This window comes from Lycorma delicatula, chromosome 10, assembly GCF_047948215.1.
Source record: "Lycorma delicatula isolate Av1 chromosome 10, ASM4794821v1, whole genome shotgun sequence".
NCBI classification, from domain to species: Eukaryota; Metazoa; Arthropoda; class Insecta; order Hemiptera; family Fulgoridae; genus Lycorma; species Lycorma delicatula.
This window is the reverse complement of record NC_134464.1, coordinates 21,455,321-21,468,667: the sequence shown is the minus strand read 5'-3', so window position 1 is coordinate 21,468,667 and position 13,347 is coordinate 21,455,321. Positions and strand designations below refer to the sequence as shown.

At 28.7% G+C, this 13,347-nt stretch overlaps 2 protein-coding genes across 3 annotated transcripts in view; one reads left to right on the top strand and one right to left on the bottom strand.

Annotated features, from left to right (window-relative positions):
- Positions 1 to 13,120, top strand: part of Schip1 (Schwannomin interacting protein 1) — a 109,052-nt gene extending 95,932 nt beyond the window's left edge. For both annotated transcript variants that reach the window (XM_075377941.1, XM_075377940.1), the window contains exons 5-7: positions 2,823 to 2,934; positions 4,663 to 4,762; positions 6,721 to 13,120. In XM_075377941.1, the coding sequence (XP_075234056.1) occupies positions 2,823 to 2,934; positions 4,663 to 4,762; positions 6,721 to 6,853 (345 nt within the window). In that variant the 3' untranslated portion in view covers positions 6,854 to 13,120. The remainder of the gene's footprint in view (positions 1 to 2,822; positions 2,935 to 4,662; positions 4,763 to 6,720) is intronic.
- On the bottom strand, positions 7,651 to 8,403 carry LOC142331676 (calmodulin-lysine N-methyltransferase). Its single transcript, XM_075377705.1, has one exon. The coding sequence runs from the start codon at positions 8,401 to 8,403 to the stop codon at positions 7,651 to 7,653; it is 753 nt and encodes a 250-aa protein (XP_075233820.1).
- Positions 13,121 to 13,347: the final 227 nt, after the last annotated feature.

Below are 13,347 nucleotides of genomic sequence, written 5' to 3'. Positions count from 1 at the left end.
AGGATCAATATTTAAATACACCATTGTCTGTAAAAAAGATGATTATAATAATCTATTTTTTTATTTCTACACCAACAGGCTTATACTCACTTACAAGTTACCAATGGATGATTATGAATTTTGTATAATAATAAGTTGTTCTATTTTAATATAAAATATCTTTATAAGTATTTCAAAAAGGACGCAACCCCTTTTACAATATGAATTTATTATAAAAATATTAATGTTAATTAAATACTTACACAACAATATTCAAATTACCTTTAATAGCTTTACAATAGATGTTCAAAATGATTTCCCTTGATCCCAATGCAGGTTTGTACACGTTTCATAACATTTGCAGCCACTTTTTGTAATTTTTGCTCAGTAATTTTTGAAATCTCACTTTCAGTGTTAGCTTTCACTTCATCAAGTGTCTGAGGATTGTTTTAAAAACTACACTTTTTAAATATTCACAAACAAAAATGTCTGCTGGTTTAAGATCAGGGGATCTTGGAGGCCATAACTCTTGATATTAAACAATACTTCTTGATATTAAACAATGGCCAAGAAATGTCTGTGGCATATCCAGCATTTCATTAGCAGCATGACACATTGCTTTATCCAGCTGGAACCAACATTTTCATTCATGTCAATCTAAAATGGCAATAAACTGTATGAATAAGTTGCGATAAACCACTCCATCTATCAGATTTGTCAAAAAATAAAGGCTCTATTACACGGTGCCGGGAGATGTTGTTGTTCATGAAACACATGAGAATTTTCAGCGTTCCATATTCGGCAGTTTTGGTTGTTAATGTAGCCAAAGAAAGTGAAATCGTGCCTCATCACTGACATTAACTTTATCCAAAACTTCAATACCATTGTCATCAACAAGAGAACAAAACCAACAACAATACTGTAAATGTTTTCCATGATCTACTTCTTTCAGTTCTTAAACAATACTAATGTGATAAGCATGCAATCGTAATTTTTTAGTAGCCCTTAAAGCTGTAGATAATGAAAGCCCAGCCTGTGAAGATAACTTTCTAAGCAATTTTCTGGGTAAGCTAGTCAAATGTTTTTTCACACCCTCCAGAACTTCTAATGTTAACAGTGAAGGTCAAGCTATGCTTTTCCAATCATGTACATTCCCAGTCTCGTAAAATTTATTAATTAAACGCGATATCATCATCTTATTAGGAACTGAAGATTGGGAAATTTTATCCGAAACTCGTCTTTTACTCGTTTGTCATAAGATTTATACACACAATTAGTCTTAATAATAAGCACACCTTCTTCATTCTTGGAAATCGACATAGTTAACACAGTAGAGAAAAATTTATACTGGTATAGCACTAGTGCATAAGAAGGATATATCAACTGTTACAAGCTGCTAACCTTGAGTACCAACTGACATGTAGGGAGAAATAAAATTTATCTATGCATGACTTCTACCCTCTTAATCTTAGGGTCCGTTTTGAAACACCCATTATACATATGTTTTTTATATATATATATATATCTTAGTAATATTTTTCTTTATATGTCAATATTTTTCTTTATTTGCTGCCCCTATCTCCCTCTAAACTAATTATATTAAATAAAAATTAGAGTAAAATTCAGCTGTCCCCCACAGTACAGAATCCAGTAATGTTTCTTACCTTATCTCAATACTTCTTATTTGTATTCAAAAGCACTTTTAAGGGTTACCCTTGTCATCAGTTGATCATAAAATTAAGAAACTTCAAATTACATGTTAAAAAATACATCACGAAATTAAAATTATTGCATATATAGTATAATATATGTAGTCAACAATTAAAATAAAAATTAAACATTCTTAACAATATATATATATATATATATATATATATATATGTATTGTTTTTTTTTAATCTCTTATATATGCCTGTGGCTAGCCACCACGTAGTACCCTCAACTGAGAACTGTATGTGGTGGCTAGCCACAAGAATATTTAAGAGATTTAAAAAATTGTATTAAGAATGTTTAATTTTTATTTTAATTGTTGACTACATATATTTTACTATATATGCAATAATTTTAATTTCTTGGCGTATTTTTGAATGTGTAATTTGAAGTTTTTATTTTTATGATCAACTGATGATGAGGGTAACCCTCAAAAGTGCTTTTGATTATAAATAAGACGTTAATAAGTTATGAGATAAGGTACCTTAGATAGGTATATTTTTTTTAATGCTTCACACTACATCTGCAAGAATAATAACAGAAATGTGTTCATTATGCAGTAAACTATCTTTTCAGTTTTTCTGTTTTTAATATATTTTACAAAACACAGCTTATACCAATGCGCATTACACCACAAAAAAAATAAATCAATAGATAGTAGAAAAAGTTTGTGAATAAAAACTGAGTGAATCCATTCAAATCTTGGCCTTCTACTTGTGGTATTATTGCATTGTTAAGAGTGAAATCAACAGTGATAAAACTGATGATTTTATAGGGGGTGGGAGTTTTATCTATGTGTTCTTTCACATTTTCATCACTTGGATTTATTATTCTCTGCACAGCCTGCATTGCTATGCGATAGAAATTTAGGAAACAGAGCACTTGCAAATTCATTGTTATAGTTTACATAAACACCTGGTATCTGTGTAAATAAATAATCAGTTCTGTTGCTGATAATATAACAGTTCCCAAAAAATGACTGAAAAATAAGTACAACCTAACGTTAGTTTAAATTTTATATCTAACCATAATTTTCTTTTCCAAATGCAACTCTTTGCTATAAATTACCTAATAAATTATTTGTTATATGTTTATTTGTTTTTTAATTATCTTCTTGATTGGTAATTTTTCAGGTTGGAGTATTGTTTCCTGAAGAACGAAGAAGGCTATCAAGACAAATGTTAACTGATATGAACTTGGCACAGCTACAAGTTATTGTTAATGATCTGCATACTCAAATTGAATGTAAGAATTGAATATTTTTTTGTTCTTATCATTATTAAAACTGTATTTGATAATATTTATATTATTAATTTTATTTTAACTCTTTCATTAGCATTGACTACTGTGATTGTTAGGTTCTAATAACTATCAGTAGTACATAGTTTAACCAAACCCTGTATTTCTTAATTTCTAACTTCAGGAACCTGTGACTTCAGCCTTTAGGTCTTAATCGTACTATATATCTTTAATTTCCAGGATTTTGATTCCTTTAATTGATTCCCTTTTTATGAAACTATTTTATTAGAAACAAAATTATTTGTGCAGAATTCACTTTAAATTGAAATTAACATTGAATTTTTTGGTGCTGGGAGTGGTTGTAAACTACCTATCTTAGTAAGAGTTGATCATTCTCTTATCCATCATCCCTTGATCTTTGTATAGCTGGGTTGGGAATTATATCAGCTCAATTGTAACACCATTTAGCAGACTACCAAACTTTGAATTTCTGTAAACTCACTGACTAGTTTGTAATCCCAAAAGTTCTCTGACTGACTAATTGCTCAAATTCTCAAGCTGTAAGTAATTCCCTTTCTTCTTTTTTTGCTTGTGTCAAAGAAAATGTTTTCCAAACTCCCTATAAGTAAGATGATTGCTTCCGTGAATAATTTGATATTCTGCTAAGTTGTGTCTATCTGCTCTTAGTTACATTTTATTTCTAAACATTTTCTTCAGGTAAATGTTTAAATGGATCAAACCTGCACTAGCAGTGAACCACACAGTGGACACCCTTCTGAAGTGAATACACCAGAAATGATAGAAAAAGTGCGTAGCGTCGTTTTGGCAGATCAAGAGTTATAGTGAATGAGTTAGTAGAGTCAGTTGTCATGTCAACAGAACGCATGCACAATATTTTGCACAAACATTTGGGCATGAACAAGCTGTGGACTAGATGGTTACCTTGTTTGCTTACACCTGACCAAAAATGTGGCTGAAAAAAAGTTTTCAAGTGATTGTCTCGAATTCTCTTGGTGCAATCCAAAGGAATTTTTATGCCAATTTATGATAGTTGATGAGATTTGGGTTTATCACTACACTCCTGTGACAAAACAGCAGTTTAAACAATGGGTTGAAAAGGGTCAATTATTATTTATAATAATAGTTGGTAAGATTTTATTTTGCAAACACAGCAATGGTAAAAGAAATTATCTAAATACCCATAGTGAATACAAACTTTTAAATGAACAAATATTAATGGACATTCATAAACAGGTATAAAGCATAGAGTAGAGTAAAACATTCCTCCTATTTGTGCTGACAATTTTGTATGAAATTTTATTTCACAAAATTTTATAGTTTTTTATTATAGGAAATAGTATTGAGGATCCAGTTATGATTTCCTAAAATTTTATGGAAAGAGTGTACTTTCATTTTAGACTCTTAAATAGCTATGTAGTTAGTTTGTGGTAGATATTATTAAGTCAAAGCTTTTAGCAAAATATTTTTGGTTATTTACTTACTGGCTTGGTGGACACTAAGAAATAGTCTCAAAATCACTGATTGTGGACTTTTTTCTGGAGAAATATTTTTCTTCCCGTAATTGTCAATCTGAAGAGTTACATCACTATGTATTTCAATCAATTTTTGTTGTAGCTATTAATGACCAGTGAAAAATAATATTAGTTTAGTAAAGTAAAAAATTGTGCATAAATGCTAAGATGCTAGAATACTAATTAATGGTATTTTTTTCAGATTTAAATGAAAGTTTAGTTAAGTTCCTTATGGAGAGAGATGATTTACACATGAGTCAAGATTCTATGCTTGTTGATATAGAGGATCTTACAAGATATTTGTGAGTATGCTCCCTTTCATTAATTATTCATTTGCAAACTGATAAATCAAGTGACAGTAGGACATTGAGTGTCCAGTATCAATTGTAACGTGTTCTGCCTCTTCTCTCTTATCACAGCTATTTTACTGTATTTAATTAGAATTACTGATTTTTCTTGCACATGAACATACTTAAATATATACATTTAAAGCTTTTGAAGAATACTATATTTATTTAATTGTTAAAACCCAATTATTTAATGTTGCATAACGTATTAATAATAGTAATTAACATAAAATTTTTGTCAATAAAAAGAACAAAACTCAAACACATACATTTTCATAAAGAAATGGGTAACAACTTAATAATATTATGATTATTACCAGAAATTGTAGTGGTGCCTCAAGTTTATACTTTTGGAATTTTTTTCGTAATGCTATAAAATTAATTTATTTTACCTCACATTGCTTATGCCAAAAGTTAGTTTTCTTTTCAGTGCTGTCTTTATCACTAAGTGTAGAAAATTTCAGCTTATCCTTAATAAAATATTTTTCCACTCTTAAGAAATTCTTTGTTTTACCGTACAGGAAGAGACTCCTATTAGACAGCTAGTCATATTGAGTGTTAACATCTTTTTAGCTAAAAATTTAGTTTTGTTTATAAAAACAGAAACATTGTTATACACAGTTCTTCATGCTTGGCCTATGGGCAATCGTATCAGATGTTCTATTAAATACAATTGGTATGTAGAAGTAAGAGAAAGAGCGACCTTTTGAAACAAATTTTTTAAAAATTACATAAAATAGATGCAAAAATACTCATTTATGTGTTAATGTATTTGCGCACAATATGTTAATTCCACAATTACATTAATTCATATAGAGTTGGAAGATAATAATATTTCATTGTTAAAAGTGTAGACTATTATCTAATTTACTGAACTCATGTGATATGTAATTAAAACTTAACTGAAGACTCAGTGTCAAATGATATCTTAGAATTAAATGAAAAAAGTTTGATACATAATATAAGTGGACTCTAAAACCTAATTTTTTCCCCCTAATAATAAAATACACTAAATTCCTAGAAACCTTAGAATTCCTATTACATTTTTTGTTGCATATGCCAGGTGGTAAAAGGATTACTAATTATTAGTAACCTTAGGAACTGCGAACCATTCAGTTGTAGACAATGTAATTTTCTTTTTAGTTGAAAATGTATGGTGTGTGAAAAATAATACTATCTACTTGAGTGAAATTCAAGCCTTAAATACTGGCTAAAATGTAACATGTTATTTACTTATTCATATTAGTCTTCTACCTCTTTTAATGACTTTCTAATAATCCACTTTTTATGAAGAACTAAAAGAGATCACTTTTAAATGGATGATGTGTTATTAGATAATAATTATGGTTTTATTAACTTTAAGCAGTTACTTATTTATTCACTTTTTCCAATTACTGGCAGACATGGTTTATATTACAGCCCATCATTTTATTGTGAGAATGAATTTTGTTGCATGTAAAAATGCCAAACCTTACTAAGATTTGAATCCAGATCCCCTTAGATAAAAGGCGGAGATACTTTCATTTCACCAAGGATGTGTCTATAATACACAAAAATGGTAAATTGTAGAAGTAAGATGTACGCTATATTAGATAGTATATATTAAACCAGTAATAAAAATAAATTGCCAAGGTTTTTCAGTTATTATACTATTTATGTTATTAATAAATAGGTTTACCCTAAGGTGTACCATATGTTTTCCACCATATGATAGAATTTTACCATCATATACAGTGCTGCAGTTAGGATATTAAAAATCATAATAATTTTAATATTAAGATTATATTAAATATTAAAACTGTTATTCTTAGTATTATTGAATTAAAAAAGGGATGTATGAAATATTTTAAAGTAGTAACTGTTTATACGTATAGTTTTTCCAGCATTACATTACTGTTTGTATTTTATTTCAGAGGAGCCAAAGAGAATACATTAAGAGAAGACTTTACTCAGAATAACAACAATAACAATAATAATAACAATGTAATATCATCAACAATCTCAAAACCGAAAATAAATAGGATAGCAGCGTTAGTGAAGAAATGAGAAAGGCTGTTTCTTAAGAGAATGCTGAATTACTGAACTGTAAAATGTGTGGTTTGTGCCAAGTCATATCATTGACTCTGTCTTTCTCTATCTAATTATTGCTCTCTATAACACTTTTCCCTTCCCATCACTTCTTTTCATATACAAACAAAACTGTTTTAATATCAACAGTTGCAGATGGATATGGTATTAGTGTAACATTATGATTACTTTTGTCCTTTTTACTGCATTATTAACCATTTGTTGCGCATATATGTCAGGAAAAAAGAGAAAGTCACATGTTTACTTACTTCAGCTGTTGTAATATATATGTATTATATTAATTATATATCGTGACCAACATTTTAAAAGTGTAATGTATTATAATTTTGCCTCAAAGATTTAGTTTTTATAATAATATTAAAGCTGTTTTTAATATATTGTATTAAAATGTATGCAAATCCGTGTTTTATGTCATCATCACTTCTGTGTGCCTTTTTATTTCATGAAAAACTGAAATCATTTTATTTTGTTTCTGTTTTATTATATAAATCACATTTATTTTCCCTATTTTACTTTTTATTGCAACAATGGAAATAAAATTGTTTCTTTTCAATTTATATTTGACGTAAAATTTTAATAGAGTAGAATAAGAGCCGTGAAACTGAGCCAAGAATAAAATTGATTTCTCCAGTTACTAACTCTAGACTCAGCAGTGCATTAACTCTGATTTGTCGTGTAAATATTCAGAAAGAACTGTTGATTAAGATCTAGTTTTAATGTTTGTACTGGTTATAAAATTTAGATATCTTAACACACTAAGTTAGTTGTTCATAAATATTAATATTAAGTTTTAAATGTCTTTGCCAAACCTGTTCGTTGTAATACTGTAAAGGATCGCATAGGAAGCCCATTTTATTAGCTTCGTTTATAAATTCATCTAAAGTCGAGCCTCGTCTGGGTGCGGTCACCAACGCTGTACCGTCCTGTTTCAACAATTGCCACATTGTATTCACTAAATCTTTACGACCATCATCGAAAAACAAACAATCGGCCGCCATTATAACGTCGTATTTACAAGGCGTATTTCTCCATTCTTTATCTCCCCATTGCAGTACGGAACACGAAACTCTCGATGAATTTTCTAAACGGTTTTGTTTAACTATCGCACATACATTTTCAACGGAAGATATATTACCATCGGTAAGGTGTATAAAGGAAGCGCTAGTAAATTTGGCGACCAGCAGCCCGGCCAAACATGTCATACCTCCGCCTAGTTCCAAAACAGTTTTATCGTCGAAAAACTTTCTGTTACAGAGCACATAATAGGCGAGTACCTCTTCGGACGGCCATACACAAATATTACCGGTATTATTGAATCCCATTAGTTCGACGGGGGTGATATCTTTCACCAGATGTCTTACCATAATCGTGAACGACTCTTGATTTATATCGGCTTTATACTCGAACCAAGGGTAACCGGAAACATCGCCGTCTTCCGATGTTTCTACGCTATCGAGAGGTAATAGGCTGAGTAGGCCGAAACCTGTGATTCTTCGGACAGAAACCATCGCGTCTTCGTTTTCGGTTTCCTTGTTTTTATGTAAGGCACGGGCGAGCATCCTCCAACGTCGTCGTGCCATCTCGTGCGGATCTTTCTGCACATTGTTTTTGAGATGAGTTAAAATATGATTTTTTACACATTATATTATAATAGAATGATAAGATTCTTGATGTAAATTTCAAATTACAATTCTGTTTGATTTGAATTAAAATTCTTTATTGCAAATTAATACCATCATGTTGCACAAATTTGCTTCATGAAGTGCACAAAAGCTCATTAGCTTCACAACTGGAAACGTGTTACTCCTTTTCACTGTTCATGACAGGATGTGCTGAGGTCAGTATATTTGAATTGTGTGAAAGAAAAGAATTTACTGTTTAATCTGATGTATAGTCTAGGCAGAAGTTAAGGAATACACAGATTGAAGCTCAACAAAATTGACAATTCTAGTTATTTGCTATGCAATCATTGGTGAAATCAACAATTTACAACTTCCCAGGATTAATACTTATAATATTAATAAATGTATATCATTCTCACTGATTCTCATAATAAATATAGTAGTGGGCTGTTGGCATAGTAATTTTATTTCACCACAGTTTTATAATGTTTTTACACATACTTCATTATTTTATCTAATATACTGAATGGTACCCAAAACCCTGAAAGACAGGTTTGTGACTGCATATCTTTAAATTATTTCAGTCTTCATACTGAAAATGAACGGTGTAAATTTATAAATTAATGCAGTTGTTATAGTTATTTAATTTGTTTGTGTTAATGGGCTTAATTTATGATTTGTTTGTAAACTTGTAAGTAAATCCTGTTAATTAGTTGAACATAAGTAGATGATATGATTTCTTTTCCAAAATGATTATTGCAAAACTTTCATAAATTAAATAAGTTTAATTTAATTTATGAAGGTTAATTTCAATTTAATTTATGAAAGTTTTGAATGTAATATTTTTTCTGAGAGGATCTGATAGTTTGGATTGGGTAGTGATTACAGGACAAAAAGAATCATGAGAAAATAAATCAAATAGAATTATCCAGGAACAAAAAAAAATAGTACAATTACAATGTAAAAAATCCATTGTGTCCTCGTTAGTGATTTATTGAATTAACTTCACAAAGATTGAATATTTTCATATTGTAACTTACATTAAATATATCATATCTTCAATATTATATTTTATTTAATTTTTAAGTAAACTTAATTCATGGAGACAACTCAAAATGGCGTCATCTCAAACAATGTTGTGTGTGCGACCTTGACCAAAAACTGAACAGTATTCATATATAGTTGAAGATTTTTAATTAATTGTCAAATTTATATTATTATTATTATTGTTTTTCTTTTGAGAAGATAGTTCATTCATGACACTCAAAATATTTTTCTTTCCCCTAAGGTTATGTAGATTTCAAGTTGTAGGTTTCTGTATTTTTAGTTAATTTTTAAGCTTTATTTTTTATAATCTTAACTTTATTTTTTATTGCTTTTTGTTGATGATGACATATAATTAAAAATAAAATATTATTAAAAGTTCACAAATATTAGTATGTGTGTATATATATATATATATATATATACTTATCTGTTAGTTAATTTTAATTTATTAACATATTGTTTTTTTCCAACTATAAATAAAATAAAAATAAATTGTAAAATATAAATTAATAAACTTAGTAACTGTTAGAATTTATTACAAGATTGATGTTACTTAAATTTTTAAACTAGTGTAAAATATTAATATGTAAATTATTTTAAATTGAAAAAAATGTTAGATTTTTGTTTATGTAGAGAGATAAATGTAATATTTTGTGTATATATAATAAACATTATTAAATAATATTCTTTAAAATTCATAATTATAATAGTATCCATTTAAATTATAATTGTTTACTACAGTTAGTTTTTATTTATTATCCATTATTTAAAAGGTGTTTTTACGTGATTTTTTTTTTTTTAATGTTCATAATTTTAATGTTTTGTGTCATTATTTAAATTAATAAAATATGAAAAAAGATTTGTGTATCTCTTTCACCCACTTTAAGTTTTAAATGTTTATTATATTATCCATAATATTTTTTCTTCATTTTAAATTATATATCCAAGAATTAAAACTTTTATCATAAACAAATTTTTTTAATACATAATCTTGCACAAATTGTGTATCTTTTATCTGTTTCTACTTTTATTTGGAGGAAGTATTAAAGATTTATTTATCTTTCTTATTTTGCATCTTCATCAAGTAAGTCAACTAGTTTATTATTGCATAAATATCTTTGTTAAATCTTAAATTACTTTTGCAACCATTTATCTATGTATATTTTTGTTTAGGCCGTTCACAAAATTAGAACAGTCAGATGATTTCATTCATATGGGATTAATTGCAGCTTCAGATTGTGTAATCTGAGGTATTTAATATGTACTTGCTTATTCAGTAGATATTCAAATTGATTATAGAAGGAGCTCATGTCATGGAGTTGTTAATACTTCTCTAATCACCGGACTAATATAATTTCTTCAGGAAGTTAGTTCTACCAGCAGCTAATTGAGATATTAATAAAAGTAACATTGGTTTAATAATTTGTTCTTTATTATTATTATTATTATTATTATTATTATTATTATTATTATTATTATGAGACTGGAGTTTTTAATCTGGATAGTAAAGGTATCTCTAATTGTAAATCCTTAATATTGCAACAACACACAGCCTTTTACAGCTCATCTGTTCATGATTTTGACTGGGACGTGTTCAACCATCATTGTAGATTCAGCCTTCAAGTGACTTTCATCAGCAATTTGTTAAGGAAGAGATCATAGTTTGACAAATTGCTTTTAATTGACGAATATTGCTTAATGTACCATTACAAGTAAGTGCTTAACATAGCAAGAACATATTCACTGCAATAACTTGCAGTGAATATGTTCAGTCTTTTTTTAGCGGATTTCCAAAGAACTTGGAACCACTACTGTGCCCGATATTTTTATGCATATACGTATGTATAAAATTTTTTGTTCACTCTACTGGATGCAAAATTTAACCAAATTTTACAAAACTCTGTAAGGTGATATAAACCTATTGGAAATAGAGCCCTATTGGTTTTCAAGCAGATCAGTTTACAGGGACCAGATTTCGATAAAAAAAAAACAGGATTGTTTGTTACCTTTTGTTTTGTTCTACTGGTTGCAATTTGTTTTACATTTCCCTTTATTTTCCTAAGAATAGATTATTTTAAGAAATAAGGGTCTGATACTTATCAACTTTTCTATACAAACTGTACATAGCACTGATGAAGCATACAAAATACTTTTATTTATACTGTCATAGGTCATATTTAAATAAATGATAATATATACTAAATTAAATGTTTAATTATACGCCTCTAGAAATACTTTTTTGATAAGTTTTGTTATCTAACCAAGAAACTTAACTACTTAAACAATAATACAATAAATATTTTTTTAGCAGATTTCCAAAGAATTTGTAGAAATCGCTACTGTGCTTGATCAGATTCTATAATAAGGATGCGTCGAGGAGAAGGGGGGACCAACTTTTTTTTATGTTTTGGAGTTTCCTAAACATGATTCTTCAATGACTGTATACATATTTATGTATAACATTTTTTCATCTGCTGTAGTGTAATATAAATCCTAACAAAATTTGATGAAACATGGTGGGGGGTGATGTAAACCTATTGGGAATAGAGCCCTATTGATTTTCAAATGAATTGGTTCTCCAGAATCAGAGTTACAACCAAAAAATAGGGTTTTTGGGTATATTTTCAGCTTTCTTTTTCATTCTACTTGGTGCAGTTTTTAACTGATTTTGATGAAACTTGTAGAATGATGTAAACCTAGTAGAAATAAAACCCTATTGATTTTCAAGCTAATCAGTTCATAGAAACCAGGATTAGAGGCAAGAACTGGATTTTTGGATATGTTTCCAAGCTTAACTAAAACTGGAAATCTGCCCTTCTGACGCACTTACTTTGACAGTTTTATTTTTTATTTGAAGGTTAGTTCTTAAAAAGAGTACTTTGAGTGGAAAGACTACACAGTCAGTGTACATGATTGTGAATTGAACAGATTCTACTCATTTTTAATGATTGAAAAGTTTGTAGATTTCAGAAACATGATGAAGGTAGTTTGGGTCACTTAGGGTGGACTGTTTGGGAGATCTAAGAGATAGAAAAGTACAAAAAGAGTGGAAGAGAAGGATTTTAAGAGCAAATAATTCACCCATCTTGGATTCACTGATCCAAATGCTGATTCCAGAAGAGGGAGAAAATATTGTACTCTGAAAGATGAATGTATCCTTTTGCAATAGCTGGGTTTTATCCTTCACAAAAAAATTCATAAAGCCACTAAAATGAAGATATGATTGATATTGAAAAATGTAGAGGGAAGATTTTAACTAATATTCATTGTAGTAGATGAGCATGTGCTGAAATAAATTACTACTATTTCAGTTTGAAGACAGCAACTGACCAAAGATTATATGAAAGAAGATTATGGACAGACATCTGTGTATTATGTAGTTAAAAAACACCATGAATAAAACTGAAGCATGTCTTAGAAATCAGATTGGAAAAACAGAAAAAAATGGTGGACTGAATTCTTGTAGATGTAACATATCTGAAGGCCAATCTTTTTTTTTTATTATTTCATTAAGTGCATTTATGAAATTCATTTGGATGTCACAACATAGAAAAACTTTTTGTTTTTTATTATGAACATTGTACTTTTTAGACTATGTAATTTAAACTTGAGTGTTAACAGGAGTAGATATAAACTGCCTTATTTTAAGTCTATGGTTTACATTATATATTTTAATAATAAATTTGTTGGTTTTGACTATATTTGAGCAGTTTTAATTTCTCATCTAAATTCTTATAACCTTTGTTAATGACTGTTTGTAATTATTTAGTTAGTATTTTTTTC

Excerpts from the sequence above, each read along its gene's own strand:
- LOC142331676 (XM_075377705.1), bottom strand. The coding sequence starts at position 8,403 with ATGGTTTCTGTCCGAAGAATCACAGGTTTCGGCCTACTCAGCCTATTA.